This window comes from Amblyomma americanum, chromosome 9 (assembly GCF_052857255.1).
Source record: "Amblyomma americanum isolate KBUSLIRL-KWMA chromosome 9, ASM5285725v1, whole genome shotgun sequence".
Taxonomy (NCBI): domain Eukaryota; kingdom Metazoa; phylum Arthropoda; class Arachnida; order Ixodida; family Ixodidae; genus Amblyomma; species Amblyomma americanum.
In genome coordinates this window covers 86,362,682-86,383,129 of record NC_135505.1, presented here as the reverse complement: position 1 = coordinate 86,383,129, position 20,448 = coordinate 86,362,682, and the positions used below count along the sequence as shown (strand labels likewise).

The following is a 20,448-nucleotide window of genomic DNA, read 5'->3' as shown; positions in this document are numbered from 1 at the left end:
AGCAATTTAGGTTGCGCTTCCTTTCTGAATGGTAATAGGTTCAATGAGGCAAAAAGATAGGACAATGACGTTTTCTGTGCGTCGTCTTGTCAAGCAGTCTTTGTGATGTCGTATCAAAAATGTAATGGTAATAGGTTCAGTGATATAAAAAGATTACATTTTTGATAGGACATCATAAAAGGCTGCTTAACAAGACAGCGCACAGAAAACGTCATTGTCTTGTTTTTTGCTCTCAGTGTATCGTCTTGTTGTGTGCGACGTTTCACGCTGTCATTGTCGGTCGTTGGAAAATTCTGCCATGGTTTCTGCTTGCTGATCTCTTTGTGTGTCAAGATTACAGTTAAGGTCAAACAGCAGAGCTGTGCTTTGACGATATGGCTGGTTTGCTGATGCACGCAGATTTTTCTCATGTTTTCAGAAGGTATAAGACTCAAACTATCTACTGTTAGGTTCATAGTTGATGCGTAAACTATGGGCTCTATCACTTATTACGAAGAACGCAAAAGCTGTCGTCTAACCATAAAATACTTCAATGAATTCGCTACTTCATCAATCCAGGAAAAAAAAGGCAAAATTTATTAGGCTGCAAACTGAGGAAAAGAATCTACAGAATTCTGGAGCACACATTCTTCGAGTTCGCCAAAAACAAAAGATTGGTTGGCATTATTGCTAAGAAACAGTGGTAAATATTAAATTTACAAGTGTGGAAACTTGGGCGAGTCGGTAACCATGAATTAAATTTATAACACCCAATAAGAGATGAGGCGAATCTTGTTCAGTGTAACATGAAATAAAAAATACCGCTATTCTTTTTCTTTGGGTTTAAGCCAGAGCGAGGTTGATAACGGCGATCTGTAGCAGCCTTTGGAATTGTCCACGCCATTACGCGCGCATTTAAGGATGCCCGCTTGAGCTGTCGCAGTGCTCGGAGCGGAAGCCAACAATATTGGTGTAGTTGTCGTTCTTCAGCAGCATGGAAATAGGTGAGTTGGCAGTGTACTTTGGCCAGGCGGACACCCCCGGTTGGACAGGCAAGCTGAAAATTTGGGTTAAGAAAACGCACAGTGAGGACGACAGGGTTTATTTCAATCGCTTAGTCTGCTATCATCTGCCATCCGTCCTACCATCCGCGGTCACTCATAGACATGCGTTCCTCAGGACACAACTACACCCTAAGCAACGTAGCTAGGAAGGAAGCGCAGATGTACTCTCTTTATCTGTTTCAAAATGGATTACAGCAAGCAATTATTACTTTTAAAGTGGTCCAAATGATTAACCGTACACGCACTGTATATAAAAATAGAATGAAAAATGCGATGCAAAGTTCCTGTCACTAAACGTTATGTGCAGAAGTATTTCATGAGTCCGCGTATGAAACACGTGTGTGGCTATATTATTAACCTTGTTAAGTGGGTCCGCGTTTCATACTCCACATAACCTGCATCTTGTCAAGCCGTTGTAGTTTAAAACGCCCGTTCGACTAGCGCGAAAATCTGTTCCTCATGAATTTCAACTTGTTTGCCGCTGTTCTGAGCGTAGGCTATTAAGAACCAGGGACGACTTCAAGACTTTTAAAGCATTATATTTCCCTAATGTCTAGGGTTGACCACGAAATTCACTCTCCATGCATTTCTCTTCGCCATGTCAAATCATGTTTACGTGGTGTTGATTTAAAGCAGACTTTGTATTCACTTTTTTTTACAGCGGCCTCTTAGGGATAAAAACCGATACGAATTAAAGAAAAGAGTTCTATAACTATCAGTTCTTTCGGATCGAACTAACACTTCTTTCAGACAGATGTAATGCCGACTAGTTTATTTTTAAAACAAGACTAACATATATACGCTCCTGATACTGACAAGTTTACTTTGAACGCAGTGTGCAGCATTATGATATATTGTCACGAAGTTCTCACGGAGAGACGCTTCAACAGCTGGAGTCGGCAAGAGGAGACGGTAATGGCGGCCGAACCACGATAGCACGATCGCAACCTCATCGTCTTCGCGGACAGCTTGCGCCACCTGGCAACACTAGGTGGCATTATTCCCCCCTCCGAAAAAGAAGGGCATCGCAGTGGGGCCGCCAGCAGCGTAGGCGCGCTAAGGTTCGAGGAAAACGGAGCACACACAGAGTCACAACGGAGGGCCGCTAAGCCGTTATCGGGCATAGTACGGCTTAAGCCGCACAACGTGCACAATGTCAGAGCTGTTGGGCTGTCGACGTCTGGGTTGCGCGGCACCGTCGGGAACCACTTCATAGGTAACATCACTGATACGCCGTAGCACTTTATAGGGGCCAAAGTACCGGCAGAGTAGTTTCTCGGACAAGCCCTGGCGGCGGACAGGTGTCCACACCCAAACTTGTTCACCGGGATTGTAGTCGACCTGTCGGTGTCGAAGGTTGTAACGGCGCGCATCAGTGCCCTGCTGCTGGCCGATGTGTACGCGGGCAAGCTGACGGGCTTCTTCAGCGCGTTGGGCAATTTCATGAACATCGGGTGCGAGTTGGTCGTCATCGAGGCATGGTAGCATCGCGTCAAGCATGCTCTGGACTTCACGTCCATATACAAGACGAAAGGGAGTAAAGCGTGTAGTCTCCTGGAGGGCCGTGTTGTACGCAAATGTGACGTACGGTAGCACCTCATCCCAAGTTTTGTGCTGAACGTCTACGTACATTGACAGCATGTCCGCAATGGTCTTGTTTAAGCGTTCGGTTAGCCCATTGCTCTGCGGATGAAAAGCTGTGGTCTTGCGATGGCTAGTGCAGCTCAACGTAAATATATGGTCGATTAGCTGCGCTGTAAACGCTGTGCCTCTGTCGGTAATAACGCACGAAGGGGCTCCGTGCCGCAAGACGATGTTTTGCATGAAAAAGTCGGCGACCTCTGAAGCTGTGGCACAGGGTATCGCCTTGGTCTCGGCGTAGCGAGTCAAATAGTCAGTAGCGACTATGATCCACTTGTTTCCTGAGAGTGACAACGGAAAAGGACCGAGAAGGTCCATTCCTATTTGGTCGAACGGAGAGCGGGGTGTAGTAACGGGCTTGAGAAAACCCGCCGGCTTAAGCGGTGGCGTCTTTCGGCGCTGGCATTCACGGCAGCTTTTTACGTACCTTTGGACATCGTCCGAGAGTCCGGGCCAGTAGTACATGTTGCGTATCCTGGCGAGCGTCCGGGAAAAACCCAGATGGCCTGAAGTGGGCTCGTCGTGGCATGCCAATAAAATGTCGGCGCGAAGATCGGCCGGAAGTACCAGAAGGTAAGCTCTTTCTTGGCCTCTCGAGTTCTTCTTGTATAAGATACCTTCGCGCAAACAGAAAGAGCTGAGACGTCGAGCGAAGTGTCGTGGTAGAGGCATGGCGTGACCTTCAAGGTTGTCAATCAGCGGTCGGAGGTCCGTGTCAGCCCGCTGCCGGGCTATTATGTCCGATGCATTAAGTATACCGAGGAAACCGCTGTCATCGTCGATTTCGGGACCGGAAGAGTCGAGTGGTGCACGCGACAGCGTGTCGGCGTCTTCGTGTTTACGGCCCGACTTATATACGATGGTAATGTCGAATTCTTGGAGCCGTAAACTCCAGTGGGCCAATCGTCCAGACGGGTCTCGCAAATTAGCCAGCCAGCATAGGCAGTGGTGGTCAGTTACGACTTTGAATGCGCGGCCGTAAAGGTAAGGGCGAAATTTCATGGTGGCCCATACGACAGCAAGGCATTCCTTCTCTGACGTAGAGTAATTGCGTTCGGCGCGGGAGAGAGTACGGCTAGCATAGGCTATAACTCTCTCAATGCCCTCTTGGTGTTGGACAAGGACAGCTCCAAGACCGATATTGCTGGCGTCGGTGTGGATCTCGGTGTCGGCCTCTTCGTCGAAGTGTGCAAGAACGGGAGATGTCTGAAGGCGTTGGCGGAGCGAAGAGAAAGCCGTCTCTTGGTCTATTGTCCAAACGAAGGAGGTGTTGCTCCTGGTGAGGCGCGTCAACGGCTCTGCAATCTTTGCGAAGTCCGCAATAAACCGTCGGTAATATGCACAGAGACCCAGAAAACGCTGGACAGCTTTCTTGTCAGTCGGAGTAGGAAAATTGGCGACGGCGGCTGTCTTGTCGGGGTCGGGTCGAACTCCGTCGGCGCTCACAACGTGACCGAGGAACCTGAGCTCTGTGTAACCGAAGTGGCACTTCTGGGGCTTCAGCGTAAGGTCAGCGGAATGGAGGGCTCTGAGGACAGTTCGCAGGCGCACGAGATGCTGTTCAAAAGTTTCTGAAAAAACGACAACGTCGTCCAGGTATACAAGACAACTTTGCCACTTGAGGCCGGTGAGGACAGTGTCCATCATCCGTTGAAACGTCGCTGGCGCAGAGCACAAGCCAAAAGGCAGCACTTTGAATTCATAGAGGCCATCTGGTGTAACGAAGGCAGTTTTTTCGCGGTCCCGTTCGTCCACTTCAATTTGCCAATAACCGCTCTTCAGGTCAATGGATGAAAAGTACTTAGCACGCCGTAATCTGTCCAGGGAGTCATCAATGCGGGGCAACGGGTAGACGTCCTTTTTAGTCACATTGTTTAATTTACGGTAGTCCACGCAGAATCGAAGTGTTCCATCCTTCTTTTTAACAAGGACAACAGGCGAAGACCACGGGCTTTGGGAAGGTTGAACTACACCGTCGTCAATCATCTCCTGAACTTGCTTTTGGATTACTTCCCGTTCTTTGGCGGAAACACGATAAGGCTGCTGGCGGATAGGGCGAGCGTCGTCATACGTAATGATCCGGTGTTGCGTTAGGGGCGTTTGACGAACTTTCGACGAAGAAGCGAAACACTGTTTATACTCCAATAGCAAGTGCTCTAAGGCCAGGCGCTTTCCTTCGGGGAGGTTGCAGTTGATGTCGACATTCGGAACAGATTGGTCGTCAGTGGCGCGCGATGATTGGTCGTCAGGGGCCGCTGCCGCGAACGCAAAGCAGACCGGAACATCCACAACCGCTTCAGCGGTAGCGATCGCAGTTCCAGAGAAAAGGTGCCGGTGCTCTGGAGAAAAATTTGTAACAAGGATCGCAGACCGGCCAGCGCGAATTGTTAGTAAGCTTCGAGCGGCGCAGATGCCTTGAGTCAGGAGGAGCGAATGATTAGCCTCGGCGACTGCTTCAGCGTCGTGCAACTCAGCACAGGCGACTTCAATCAAAACACTGCTACGGGGCGGAAGTGTGACGCTGTCGGCGAAAACGCGAAGTGCGGCACTGCGTTGGCAGGAGTTGTCGAGTTCGGCGGCTTGCTCTGTGGAAAACATGACGATTCGGTTGCGCAGATCGATAATTGCTCCATACTCCCGCAGAAAGTCGATGCCGAGGATTAGGTCCCGAGAACACTCGCCCAGGACGATGCAGCTGACGACGAACGTGGACTTGCTGATCTGAACGCGAGCAGTGCACATACCCTTGGGCGTAACCAGATGACCGCCGGCAGTTCGAAGGTGCGCGCCAGGCCAAGGGGTAATCACTTTTTTCAGAATGGTCGCCAGTTGTTCACTTAAGATCGAATAATCGGCCCCGGTATCAACTAATGCGCTTACTCTGCGACCATCGATAAGAACGGGTATTTCTAAAGAAACGCGGTTTTTTAACTCTGGTGATGGCGTCGGCGGGTTTTTGTCGGATTGTAGCGGCGACGACGGGAGGTCTTCAGCACAGCGCCCCCCAGCGACCTCGCCCCCGAAGGTCGCGGGTTTCAGTTTTCCCGACGAGGACTTGGCGATCGGCCCGGTGCCGCTCGCGAGAAGCCGGGAGGTGTCGGGGAAGAGCGCCTCGGTGAGGGTGAGCGCGACTGCTGCTGCGCTCGGGATGGATTGCGCTGGTCCGCAAGGAATTCTTCAATTTCAGGGGGTCGTTCACCTTGACGGGGTCTCGGTGAGTCGGTGCGGAAGCCTTGGATGCCGATGCGTCGGTAATAACAATTTCGATAAAGATGACCTGGCTCTCCGCAGTGAAAACAGAGCGGTCGTCGGTTAGGTGTACGCCAAACGTCGGCCTTTCGGAGGGGTGCTCGACGATCCTCGAAGTACTGCACCGGTTGCACAGAGGGCCGCGGGGCTTGAGGCGTGGCGTGAATTGGTGGCGGCGAAGCGGGAGCCGGACGCCTTGCAACTTCGGCGTACGTCGGACGGTGGTAGTCCCCAGGCAAAGGTGGTACGTCGACCACAGGAACAGGGCCCCGGAACGCCTGTTGCACCTCCTCTCGTACAAGAGCGGAGATGGAACCGAGCGCAGGCTGCGACGGGCTACAAAATTTGTGAAGCTCCTCACGCACGATTGTGCGAATAAGTTCCCGCAAATCATCAGGATGCTGTCCGATGGTGGCAAACGATGATGTGACTGCAGCAGCATGCACAAGCTGGTCGTAACTGGCGCAACGCTGTTGCAGGACCTTCTCCATCGTTGTGGCTTCCGAAAGAAATGCAGCAACTGTAGATGGTGGGCTGCGCACGAGGCCTGCGAACAGCTGCTCTTTGACGCCTCTCATTAAGTGCCGAAGTTTCTTCTCTTCAGGCATGGCAGGATCAGCTCTCCTGAAGAGCCGCGTCATGTCCTCGACGTACATTTGTAGGCTTTCGTTCGGTAGCTGGACGCGGGACTGGATTGCCCGCTCCGCTCTTTCGCGGCGATCCGCGCTGGTGTAGGCCTCCAGCAGGCGACGGCGAAACTCTCGCCAGGAAGTTAGAACTTCCTCACGGTTCTCAAACCACGTGTGGGCGCCATCCTCTAGGCTAAAGTAGACGTTTCTTAGTTTCGCGGCGTCGTCCCACTGGTTATAAGCAGCCACACGGTCGAAGTGAAGGAACCAGTCCTCCACGTCTTCGAAAAGGTCCCCGTGGAAGGCCTTGGGAACCCGCGGGGTCTGCAAGGTATAGTGGGCAGGTGTAGCACCGGCAGCTTGCGTGAGAATACCGGTGGCTGGCATCATGACTGTCGCGAGTGGTCCAAGCTCCGGTGAAAGTCCCTGCAGCCTCCGGCTGAAGCGGTGTACCGGGGTGTCAATCGGCGCAGGGCTGGCGGCACGGCTCCCTGGAGGGGTTTCTTGCATGGGATACTCGTACCCAGCACCTCCACCAAATTGTCACGGAGTTCTCACGGAGAGACGCTTCAACAGCTGGAGTCGGCAAGAGGAGACGGTAATGGCGGCCGAACCACGATAGCACGATCGCAACCTCATCGTCTTCGCGGACAGCTTGCGCCACCTGGCAACACTAGGTGGCAATATGTCATTAAAATTAGAACCGACAAGGAGTGTCGTGAGAAGGACCGTAAGGCTCATTTGATGGCTATCGTGTCGAGAAAAGAAACAATTTATTCTGCAGCGTGATGACTGCTGCGTCAGGAGGAAGTAGATGGCGAGAATTAAAAAAAATAAATGTCGTGACGCACACAAGTTCGTAACCGTAAGTGAACTTCACACCACTGGAAACATATCTGCCGTACACTCGAACATACATATATAACCGTCTCACAGAATAAGTGCCGCTTATCTTCGATGCATTATGTTCAGCATGGAAATTGACGTAAAAAGGCAAATTGAAGAAAGAAAGGTATCTCTCTTGTGAAGAAAAGAGAATGTGGCTCACCCTGCGAACGCGCCCATCATTATGAGGTGTTTCTCGGAGTCCCCGACGTCCTCGTCGCTAAAGTCCACTCGCTCTCGGTCCAGTAGGGGCAGCCCGAAGATGTAAGGGAGGTCAAAGCCGTGTCCAACTCCAGCCCATGTTAGCGGCGCTCTCTTGGTCGGCCAGTGATCGAAGACGTATGTGTACACCGTGCCACCACGTGAGGCATGGGCAGCAGCAGCGGTGTGCATGGGGCAAACAAATAGTCGGTCGCCCAAGTAGTCCACGTATTTGCGCCTGATCGCAGCCTTGCTTGTAATCTCGGCCTCATCATCGTTTAGCAGAGGGGGAGCCACTCCTTTTGCCCACGATGAGACTGTCTGGAGAAAGCAATGAACAGGGCTTATGCTAATCTTTTAAAAGATTATAAGCATGATAAGAGCCGTGTGCAATATTTCACATAAGTTAAGAGGTGAGAAAACCACTATGGTTACGCTAATAGCGCTTGCAAAGAAGTGCGAGTTAAATTCTTTGCTGCTCCCTTACTAGCAGCGCCAAGCACTCAACTGATATTTGCCTCTATGCTAAATTTTCGTCATCTAGAGGTTCTCTACAATAACTGTACTACTTAACTTAAGTTCCTTGTCTTTGCTCTACACTTACACTTTTGTTTTTTGAATATTTTGCTCCTTTTTCTTCATTTTATTATAGCTGCAACGTCACAAAAATACAGTGATTTCGCCATAAACTATCTGGTATTGTTATGCCAATTACAATGGCAGACATTTCTTTAATTGTGATATGCCCTTCTGTCATCTCCATCTAATTTATTCGGTCGCGACGAGAAAAAAAGCCTGGCTCTCTCGTCATTGGGTGCAGATGTCAGAAAGAAGTTTTTTTTTTTTTAAGAGTAGCAAGATCACCAGCTTTTCAGCGGTCTAGCCTCTTCGCTACCAGTGTACACGTTCGTGGACGTCCACATTTATGCACTATACTTCAAGAAAATATGTCTGGCGGAATTCAAATTCAGCGCGTTAGAAGAGCTGTTTGTAGTTGCCACTACGCCCAAGAGGCGGCACCGCCAGTCGAGTCAAAGCGCCGTCAGGAAAAGTTGAAATGGCGGCAACCAGCTCGAGAGTCGGACAGCGACAGAGAGGTAAGTTTTGACCTATTATTTCCCTTTTTTCTTTCTCCTTGCAAAAAGAGCAATTTGGTAATGAAGTTTATAACTCCCGGAGGCGCCATTAATTATTTCTAGGCGAAAAAATTCAACGGTTGATTTCAACCGCATCTTTTTACAATGTGTCACATTTGTGGACAAAAGTTGTGAACATGGGCACTGCTCTCTCTGGCTTGTTCTCAACAGCCAGATTCCTGACCGATGAAGAGATCGCTGTCGTGCTGGAAGAGAGCGACGCGGACCTTTCAGAGTCTGATAATGAGGATGATCGTGCTTCGCCGCCTCCGGCAAGTGGTCATGACACATCCGAAGATGACGATGAAACTGAACCGGACATCGTCAACCTGCCCAAAAAGCAGAAAAGAAGCTGGTGGAAGCCAGGAACGTATGATCTTGCATTTCGTTGCGCTAAATTTCTCGCGCGTCTACTCACAGCACATTTCTGTTAGTGTTTCTAGTTTGATGTATGCTTAGCCTAGATAATATTTTGTTTTCCAGATTCACAAACCCTGACATGAGAGACAGTCACGGTCAAGCAGACGTCGGTTTTCGGGAGCTTCTGTCCCCACATCAGTATTTCGCCAAATATTTTCCAATGGATTTTTGGAGGGAACTCGCTGAGCAAACGAAATTGTATTGCGTCCAGAAACGGAATCACCGATCAGTGAGAACAGACGTACTTGAAGTGAGGAAGCTCGCTGGCATACATCTATTCATGGGAATTATGAGCCTTCCTCAAGTCCAGCTGCACTGGTCACGAGCAACACGAATCCCTTTTGTTGCTGACCACATGACCCGTCACAGATTCTACGAGCTGCGTAATAACCTGCACTTCGTGGCCCTCTCCGCAGTTACAGCACAGCAGAAAGAGGACAGGTTACACCTTGTGCGGTCAAAGTGCTTGCTGCTCATTGCCGCGCAGAAAGGAATGCTCAGTAAATGAGTAAATGATACCATTTTCGGGAAGGTGTGCATTTATGCAATATCTTCCTTTTAAGTCCAATCCACTTGGTTTAAAGAACTTTATCTTGGCTTCCCCCGATGGCCTTGTTTTAGACTTCCTGGTTTACACTGGCAAAAATACAGTGACCCCTGAAGACACGAAAGTATATGGCCTGGGGGGCGCAGTCGTGAAGCATCTTTCGACATCCGTAAGCGACCAGAAGGCCCATTTGTTCACTGACAGGTTTTTCACGGGGCTGTCAGTTATAGACCATCTCACTGAAAAGCAAATGTTTTTGACTGGCACTCTGAACGCTAACCGCACGCCAGGGGCAGTCGGAAATTTGCCGAAGTGACAGGTCAATGAACCGTGGTGAAAATGCTTGCCTCGTGCGCGAGGACGGAAAAGTCTGTCTTGTTAAATGGAAACACAACAAAGGAGTTCTTTTTTTGTCGAGCGCAGTTGGGTGTGACCCACTTGGTATGTGCAAGTGGTGGTCAAAGGAAGACAAAAAGAAGATACCTGTTCCTCAGCCAGCTATTGTTTCACTCTACAACAAGTGCATGGGCGGTGTGGACTTGGCTGACAGGTATGTGTCGTACTACATAATTAAGATAAAAACAAGAAAATGGACAATTCGATTCTTCACGCACTTCCTTGACCTTGCCGTGTCCAATGCCTGGATTGAGTACCGGCGAGACGCCCAAGAACTGGGCATTCCGAAGAAAGAAATCCTTCCCTTGCTTCAGTTCAAGCAAGACATAGCAGAAGCTTTGATCTAGGCCAATTCAACAAAAAACAGCAGGAGTGAAAGAGCAAGCAACGAGCCCACAATAAACCAAAAGAGGCCTGTGCAACTCCCCAACAATGATAAACATAGCGACCACTTTGATCACTTTCCAGAGTATTGCCAGCTCGAAAATGCAATACGGTGCAGGAAAAAGAACTGTAAGGAAAGAACAAGGGTGAGATGTATGAAATGCAATATTTTTCTGTGCCTTCAGAAGCAAAACTGCTTCGCTGAATTTCATAACGCTGGGCACTGATTCCCACATTTGTGGCCGACTCGTCCATTGTGTACACAACTTATGTTCACGCTTGTGTACATACTTGTCTCAGCTAAAATAAATCAAATTTCTTGGCTATTTTTTTTCTCTGCATTGTTCAGAGGATGCTTAATAAAGATAGCAAAAAATAGGCTGTTTTCAATTGTTTCTTAGGTCGGTAGTGAAGAGGCTAGGATAGGCACTCCGCTTCTGCATGTGGTGGCATTGTCACCTTTGTCAGCGGTCTCATAACCGTGCTGTCGTCAACACAACCGGGCGGTCTTCTGCTGTGGCGTATAACTCGCAAAACGATTCCCTGTCACAAGTGACTTCCAGCCATGCGTCCTGGCCCTCGCCATTGCTCGGGTTAAGCTATTCTGGCGGAGACCTCGTTGAAATGCAGAACCGTGCTGAAACGCACGTGCCCACGACCTCACACAAGCTTGCAACTAAACTGCACCTCGTTTTGAATGTGCCCATCTCCTCAGTACGCCCAGCTGGAGACAAGCTTCAGCGCCGAGCACTCAAATTAAAGCTAGTTATTGACCGTGATGCTGGATGGTGCTAGGGTACCTCTGCTCACCGGAGCACGCATTGCGCAGCGGCAACAACTCGCGCGGCGCTGTCGCTTTGCTCGTCGACTCGATTGACGACAGCACAACCACCGCTTCGTCCTTACGTTACAGATCTGGGTTGGTTTATAGCATGAATTGAAAGTTTTAAAATTGACACTTCTTGCATAAATAGAGGTATTCTGCTACTTATAGAGCAAAAGTTGTCAAACTGGCCTCCCTCCTAGGCGTACAGTAGGAGACGCGTTTACAAGCGTTTTGTGCTTTTTTACAACTTCAAACATCACCAAATAAAAACGAATGTTGCACGAGTAACGGGCTGCGGCTCGGAACGCCTACTTTACCCGAAGATGACAAATGTAGCGCAAGGCAAGCGTGCGTAGTATGCCCCTCGCCACGCAGTTTTAACGCGATATCGTTATGGGCCCCGTGTCGCACAAAAGCCAAAGTCATCGTCGGCGTCGGTGACGTTGGCCGCGAGGGAAAACCCACAGACGCATTAATAAATAAAACCGAGCAGCAGATTGGTCGACTAAGAGAGTCGAAGAAGGGCCTCCGGAGTGGGACACTAGCACGCTAACCACTCGGCACGCCAGCTCGATGGTTTCGAATGAACAAAGGCGCGCCTAGAGAATACGGTGTTGTCTTAGAAGGTTGCGCTTAGAGACATGTACTATGGTGTATGCCAGTAATTATCAGCATGGAAATTACATAAGTCGCAGTTAAGCCAGTAGGAAAGTACGTTTCCGCTACTTTTCCTCTTCGCTTGGCGCGGACGTAGCGCCATCAGGCGGCGCCCAATAAAACCACTTCTTGTTCCTCCTCCTCGCAATGTACGCCACTGCCTTAACGTATAGCGCGCGACGGCAGCACCTCCCGCTCGTCTCGTTCGGGTGCACTGGGGCCGTGCGGAGACGCAGGAATCACGCGGTGAGCGGCGAACATCGAAGCGCAGATCCAAGGCGCGTTCACCACGAAGCTTGCGGCTCGATGCCCGTTCGTCCGGCACGGAAGCTATGCGGGCGTTCGTGGCATCGGGTTTGTCGAGAACGATGTGCCGATGAACTACAAGTGCAAGTTGAGTACCGCACGTTTCGCTTCTACGTGGTTTGCCGCTCCACGCCTCCTTTTTACCGTCTTTTACCGTTTTACCGTCCGTTTACCGTTTTTTTGCGTCAGCAGCATCAGGATGACGCGGCGTCGAAGGCGTTGGCCGTGAGCGAAAAATCCCGGAAATATTAATAAATAAAAAAGAGTTGTAAGTTGCTCTAGGTAAAGAATCGAAACAGGGCCTCCGGAAAGCGAGCCATTACGCTAGCGCGACGTACCCTCAAGGCGGAGCTTCAGTGTCCCCTCCAATTTTTGACGGTACTTTCACATCACTTATGTTCCACCTACTGCACCTATCGCTCCTACGTGCGATGGAAAGACTCCGTTCAAGGTGTTTTCACGAGATCAGAGATACAGTCTAAACAAAAAAGGAGCAAAAACGGAGTAAGTTGTCCTCTGGCGTACTCTCGTTTATAAAAGGAAGTACTGTAGAGGACAACCTACATCTTTTTATTCCCGTACAAGGGTATTTTTGTTTAGAGTGTACGCCGAAGCCAGGAAGCCATAGCGTAGGCCGAAGTGGCAGCTCTCCCTGTATAAATAAACAAACCGCAAGCGTCACTGACCTTGTGAAGGGCGCTTATTAGCGCCTCTCTGTCGAAGTGGTCGAGATGCTCAGCAAGGATCTCGGACTCTGGTTGTAACCCGTAGAAAAATGTGACACCCTCGTCTGACGTCACGCCAGTGAGGAGCTCCACGCCGGTGTCGAAAGAACCCGACCGAATGGCCGCGGACGGTTCTTCGGGCAGGAAGGCATCGTGGTACGTAGGCAGGAAGGGCATGAACTTTCCGGGCACCGCTCGAAATGCCGCCGCCACAAGTTCATCAGCCGACCTGGAACGGAGACAGGATTGAAACCGACCACTTTCCTTGTGTACGCTCTTGTTCGAATGGTCATAAGTAGCTACAACAATGAGTCTACTTCACTTGTATAATTTATTGGCTGAGACAATAGTCCTGGGTGCCTTTCCCTGCGGCGTCGGCGTTAGCGTTGGAGTCGTACAATGCAGGAGGGGTTCTCTTCGGAGCTGTTCAATAGGAGGTGTTCTCTTCGTTCTAGCCTTGCGCTTTCAGACACAGCAACTCCGGAACACCCTCAATACATTAATTTTCTGCCTTCCGTGAATGTCTACTTTTCCGGGCACCGTTGATCCCCTGGCCCAAGCCCTCGGAGGACGGTGGGAGGCTCACCCTTCGCCGCACCATAAAAGAGGTCTACCTTGAGCTCCGCCTCGACAAACGCCTTTACCCTCCTCCTCATCCATCACTCACGGTGCCGGAGTCTCGCCTTCTTCGGCACATTCAGATGAATGCAGTTATCACCCCGTCCCGCCTCTTCCTCTATCGCTATCGATCGGACCCTTCCTGTCCCAACTGCCCCTGCATCTATGCGGACCTGGCCCATTGCCTCTTCTATTGCCCGGCTGCTCAGCAGTCGGGTTCCTTCCCCCCACCCTTTCTATCCATCACCACCTGGCTCGACTGGCTTGGCGCTGAAGGGGAAGAAGAACAGCGGCTTCTGGTCGCCCAGGCGGTCGACATGCTCGGCCTATAAATTATGGTCGAATAAAAGTCTTTACTACTACTACTACTACTTTCAAACATCTCCCCCTCTCTCTCCTTCCCTCCCCCTTCCTGTGTCTCTCTCTACACACACACACACACACACACACACACACACACACACACACACACACACACACACACACACACACACACACATATATATATATATATATATATATATATATATATATATATATATATATATATATATATATATATATATATATATATATATATATACATCGAAGTATACGCTTCGTTAAAGGAAACATTTTTATTTGACTCGACGTTTGGATCAGAAAAGCGCAAAAGATCAGTGCTCTGATCAAAACGTCGAGTGAAATAAAAATTTTTCCTTTACTTTTTATGCACACAAGCACCTCATGCTCTCGCATACTGTACATTTATATTGCAAATTTATTCCTGTTTTCAAGTCACAAACTTGAACGGAAAATGCTTCCATGTCATTTTTTGGTATTTTTTGTTTGATGACTATTATTTACTACAGCACACAAATGTCTGTTATCATGCCTCGTGTGCACAACAGAGTGAACGTCCTTTGAATCTCTTCATTATCAGTCTCTTCACATCAATTCCTTTTATATCTTACTCTGTTTACAATTTAACATGTTAAAATGTTAGAGAGTTCCTGATTATCCTACGTGTCTGTTTATTCTGGCTGCACCGCTATTCTTTATATCCAAGGCCCCTTATACCCCTTTCACACGACATTCTTCGAAGGCCTTTCCAGCAAAGGCACCTGTTTTCACCCAAGGAGCGAAAGCTTAAAGGAGCAGCGACGCTGCTACACGGTGCAGCCCAAAGGTGAAACAGTCGTCGAGGCTTAGCACTCGCTGCTGTGCTCTAGCCGGCTGAAGTGAGTGTATTATAATTAAAGTGAGGAATTCTGTTCATTTATTGAGCTCAGACATCTTTTTTCATTCTAATTGCTTCATTGAAAGAACTGCAACAGCTGCTCTTATCAGCAACAGTAGGTTTTGTGTATTGCCTTCGCCACCAGGGGCACTCGGTGTTGCTGTAACACTTTACTGTCTTAAAATCTGGGCATAAAATATAAACACCGCAGAAAAAGCAAAGCTAGAAAACCTTTTGTATTTTTAAAAGGTGTTTTTAAACTTTGTTGGCTTCATCTACTTTTTTTCATTGCTTTTACTTTTTGAAGTTGCATGGCACTGCCATCGCAGGTTCTCGAAGGCCGCGCCTTTGGGCTCCATATGTCTCGGACGGGCGCCTTCGCCTTCGAGACCTTTGGCGGCAAAGTCGCAACATTTGTGTGTAGCTGCACTCCTTAAGCCTTTGGATATAAGGGCCCGATTCTCGAAGGCCCTTGCGGTAACCGTGTGACAGGGGTATTAATCAACTTTATTGATCCTTTGATACAACCATAATAAACGTGTTATAAGCAACTATATTTATCACATGGTCAGGGTTGCACCAAATTAGGAAGATTTCATTTTACTACCAAGCCACAGCAAAGATAGGTTTCGACCCACTCATATGATACGACGAAGTCATATCGGTCGGCTAAAGGAGCGCGATACTAACCGCGTTCGCAGGCAGCCGATAACCTCGTCGGGGTGGGACACGAGAGTTTTGTTGTCCGGGCGGCAGCCGACAATGGCGGCCAGGGTGTCACCCTTGGCCACGCTCTCGTGGGGAGTCTCCGTGAATTCAGGTGAGTTGATGACGCCACTCATGGCGATGGCGCGCCGGAACAGGCCCCGGCTCATGGGTGATAGCATGTGCGCATGCGCGCTCATGGCGCCAGCGCTCTCCCCGAACAATGTGATGCTTGAAGGGTCACCACCGAAGCGCTCAATGTTTTTCTTGATCCACCTGCCGAAACGGCCGCAAGGAAAGCAATTTTGCTTTCGATTATTGCACTGTAATACCTTTAAATCAATTTCTTTAAAATTTATTCACTCCAAATTTCTGCATACAGTCCACAAGAAAAACAAAAATGTTTGGCTTTGCAAGTTTTATTAGTGCCCTGAGGTGAGACTCAACATGTATATCTCGCCAGTATAGCCCAAAATATCATGAATACCCAAAGTGATTTCGTGCCCCACGTGCTTAATATCCACTAGCTATGGAGTACCCGCAAAATACAGTAAATATTTTTTTTTTCACGCAAGAACTGCAGTGTCGACATAACAGTGGGTGCAGGCTGTGTGCCAGTGCTAGTGGTATTTAGAGCACCTTAAAGATGTCAAACAGGTAGAGAGTAAGGAAGACCAGAGCAATCATGCTACAAAAAGAAACAAATAAATGTGACTAGAAATTCCTTCAAGGAAAGGTAAAGGAGACAACTGGTATTGTGATAGAAAGTTTTGCAATTTAAGTAAAACACAATGCTAATTCTTCTCTTACAAAACGGCAGCACAGACACGAAAACTACATAACTAATGAAAAAGTTTATGGGATCACGCAGATCTTATCGTAAAGGAAACAAAAATGAAACCCCAGCAGATTGAAAACAACAAGAATATCACTCCTAAATTACTGTCTTTGGTAATGTGTTAACATAGCCAAGCTTTTATGGGTGATCTCCAAGACCGAATGATTAAGTTATGTAGTTTTTGTGTATATTAAATCCTCATTTAAGTATTAAAGCGTCTATCACAGCCCGATCATGCTGACCGCGGCACTGTAGATCTGTTTCATTGTCTTTCACAGCTGGACTTTGGTGCGCCCACATCACGCTTTGAACCGGATGGCAAGTTTGCGATCCCGATTAAGTAGTGTGGCCACTAAATATTCGCATTTCGGTTGGACAAAAACATTAGCTGCGGTTTGACTACTGCTGAACCTGTTTAGAGAGCGAAAGCTGTGGTGTGTCGGAAGAGTAGACGCGGCTTGGCGTCTGTAGCGTTCAGTGCGTTCCGCACACTGTATAGGCAGGGTGCCCACCCTGCCACCCTAGCAGGTGGCTGTTAAATAAATGGTTCACCACGAGGGGTTGATCATCAATTGAGCGCTGCTGCTTATTGATGCATTGCCGCGTGTCTGCCACAACGTTGTCAGCGGTAATGCATGCAGCCCATATATCTCTCTCACCACCCCCACGTGCCTCAAAGGGTGATTGTGGCGTCCACTGACCCAGGGAGCCAGTTATGCGCCCTTCCGTTGTTCAAAAACAGAGTCTAGAACGTTGTCAACGCCAACCCGAATGAAAATGAACGCCGACAGCCTACAAAACAGGTGAGCGTTTTGTTTCGGCAGCGGCAGCATAACGTCATAGCTGTCACGTGGTTTCTCCTTAATTGACATGGAGGTCAAACTCGCGCACACGGCCAAGACGCTACGGGGGGGGGGGGGGGCAGTAAAAATTTCTTTTTAAAATATACTTTTTATTTCGCCTATGCAGGTTCGATTTTTTGAAAAAATTACCCAGTGTATTAATAGAGCCCCTCGCGCCCCTGAACTATTGAGGAGGTGTCCACCTTTTTGCAGCGGCTACTGCCGCCCCTTTCTTTTATTATTAGTTATATCATCAAGAACGATACAGAGGTTATTGGTGATGCCTTCCGAACTCTTTGGCGGTGTCCTATTAATGCACGCCCCCACACGATTACAACGAATGTTGCACAATGCAAGACATGCGCGCACATGGTGCTCACTCGATCGCAGGAATTCAGTTACGTGTGGTCACGTGAGGACGGGATTGCGCGCTCCCCCGCCCGAAGACGGCACAGGTCGCGCAAGGTGCAGGGTTGGCCAATAGTTCCTCGTTCACACGGTCTGCCTTTCAGTCGCATATCCTCACACTTACGATAGAACTAAGAATATCAAGGTTCCCAGAGAAGAGAAGGACGCTTCTCCTTTCTTCTATAGAGATATTGCGCTTCTGGGGTTTCATACCTGGCCGACTATAACGCTCGAAAGTTGACGTTTTGGCCTGGGAACATTTGACCTTATCTCTACGGGCACAGGATGCTCATGTGAGTGGTCACGCTCATATCGACGCTGCTAAACCTATAATGTGCCTTTAAATTGCGGCATCGGCGCGAAGCGACCACTCACATGAGCACCAATTGCACGTACAGGGTCGCTAAGTATAAAATGCGCACATAAATGAACCCACCGCGGTTGCTCAGTAGTTAGGGCGCTCGGCTACTGATCCGGAGTTCCCGGGTTCAAACCGTACCGCGGCGGCTGGGTTTCGATGGAGGCGAAACGCTAAGGCGCCCGTGTGCTCGGCGATGTCAGTGCACACTAAATATCCACAGGTGGTCGAAAATTTTACGGAGCCCTCCACTACGGCGCCTCTTTCTTCCTTTCGTCTTTCACTCCCTCCTTTACCCCTTCCCTTACGGCGCGGTTCTGTTGTCCGCCGATATGTTAGACAGATATTGTGCCATTTCCGTTCCCAAATATCAATTTTGCCCATAAATTGAAATTGAACTAGAATTTGTTTTGAGGAAAATAAATGAAGCAGTATCTGACTCACATCTCGGCGGACACCTGAACCGCATCGTAAGGAAAGAGATACAAGAGGCACAGAGAGAAGAAAGAAAGAAAGAGAGAACGAAAGAAGAAAAGAAACAAAGAAAAAAGAAAGAAAGAAAAGAAGAAGGAAAGAAATGAAGAAAGAAAGAGAGATAGAAAGAAAGAAAGGAAGGAAGAAAGAAAGAAAGGATGAAGTGCCGTTGTCGAGGGCCCCGGAATAATTTCTACTACTTGGGGATCTTTAAAGTACAGTGACATCGCCCAGCATACGGGCCCCTTTGTGTTTCGCCTCCATCGAAACGCAGCTGCCGCCGTCGGGTTGGAACGCGGGTACTCCAGATTAGCCCCTAAAATTCTTCGCTTTTAAAGGTAGGTTGGTTTGATATAATGGTGTGTAGCATCCCAAAGCGAATAAGGCTATAATACACACCACAGTAGAAGAGTCCGGTAAATCTTGACCACCTGGGATTTTTTTTAACGTCCACTGACATCGCTTAGTACATTGGCGGGCTTGCAGCCTTTCGCCTCCTTAGAAATGCGACCACCGCGACCAAGATCGAAAGCGCTTCTATCAGGTCAGCAGCCGAGCACCATAACGACTAAGATAAACGCGGCATTTGCAAATGCAAATGATATCCTCTTCCTGCATGGCTACTTAATCAATAAAGTAGAATCTCAGAGTTGACAAGGATGTTACAATCCCTGTGTTTGTTTATTTGGGGCCACGAGAACGTAAGTCCAGTAATAAGCGCGATCTTATGCACAAAATGTCGTTTTTTTCCCTCACCGATACACTTAGGTCTACCCTTTCATTTCCCATCCGGAATAGAATAGCTTGCCGCGAGCACTCTCTTTCTTCGACACCGCTACCTTCCTTTGCCGTTTTTACAATCGCGACTGTTGTTCACCATAGAAACTTCGTGCACAAGCCGATCACCACCGGATAATTCCACAGAAAAATAAAATTCACATATTTATTCTGCAATGCAAGGAGTTTAAGAACTATTTTTTCGATCGAACCACACGCACCTGGAATGCCTTGCCTTCAGCGGCCAGGCTGTTGATTGCACGACTCTGGAGACTTTGCGCAAGAACTTTAAAATTCATTCTGAAACGCTGTGTAATCTGGATTCCTGCTACTTTTTGCTCGTCAAAAGTATCATTTGCAGAAAATTTGCGATCCTGTGATTTATTTCGAACTTTAAATAGGAAATATTGTAGCGCTTTGCTTGTTCGGACTTGAAGGTTCGGACTTCGTGCTTCGGACTTCAAGGTTTTGCAGCTGTCCCATCGGGCATTATGTAGTTTTTTCTCCTACCTTTAGCAGAGATATTGGTGCCAACAAACTTGTATTTATTTCAGTTCCTAGTCTGTGCTGGCGTGAGTATGTTTCCAGCCCGTAGGGTATTATCCTGATCTGCGTTAATTTTTTGTTAACGTTGAATAATGCACAATATTTTGCAGCAAATTCCCATCCCACAACTTACATCAGGCTGTTGGTAAAGGTAAAATTAATTAAAGAATGCACAGGTCGTCATATGATGCGGAACATTCTGATTTAGCACTGTTGTTTCCTCGTTTTGCTTCGGCATAATTACTTCCCAATGCGCCTTTTAATTCAACATGCTGCTGGTATTTTTAGGATTACAGGGTTCTGTGTTAATGAGGTAGCTTAAGGTATGATGGGTAGCGCCCTTTTCGAGGAACAAGGTAGTTGGGGGCCTTAAGTAGGAAAGAGATGGCGGAGTGGGTGGTAGGTGGTGACTTGGAGTGTAGAGGTTGGGGGTAAGGGGAAGGGTGAAGCATCTCTAAGGTGTGGGGTGTCAGCGGTTGGAATGGGGGGGGGGGAGGGGAAGCGGGAGACTTCTAAGCGTGGCTGCTGTTTTCTGCTTTGATCCGCTTCGGCTCGCTGCTGGACGGAGGAGGAGTCTTTCACTCGGACACAGACAGCGGAATTTAGCCGAGAGAAAAC

General features: G+C 48.6%; 1 protein-coding gene across 1 annotated transcript in view; it reads right to left on the bottom strand.

The window, feature by feature from the left end:
* Positions 1-559: 559 nt before the first annotated feature.
* Positions 560-20,448, bottom strand: part of LOC144105646 (acetylcholinesterase-like) — an 87,454-nt gene continuing 67,565 nt past the window's right edge. The window contains exons 4-7 of the mRNA XM_077638759.1: positions 15,573-15,863; positions 13,007-13,274; positions 7,611-7,969; positions 560-1,036 (exon numbers count right to left, since the gene is read on the bottom strand). Coding sequence (XP_077494885.1) covers positions 895-1,036; positions 7,611-7,969; positions 13,007-13,274; positions 15,573-15,863 — 1,060 coding nt within the window. The 3' untranslated portion in view covers positions 560-894. The remainder of the gene's footprint in view (positions 1,037-7,610; positions 7,970-13,006; positions 13,275-15,572; positions 15,864-20,448) is intronic.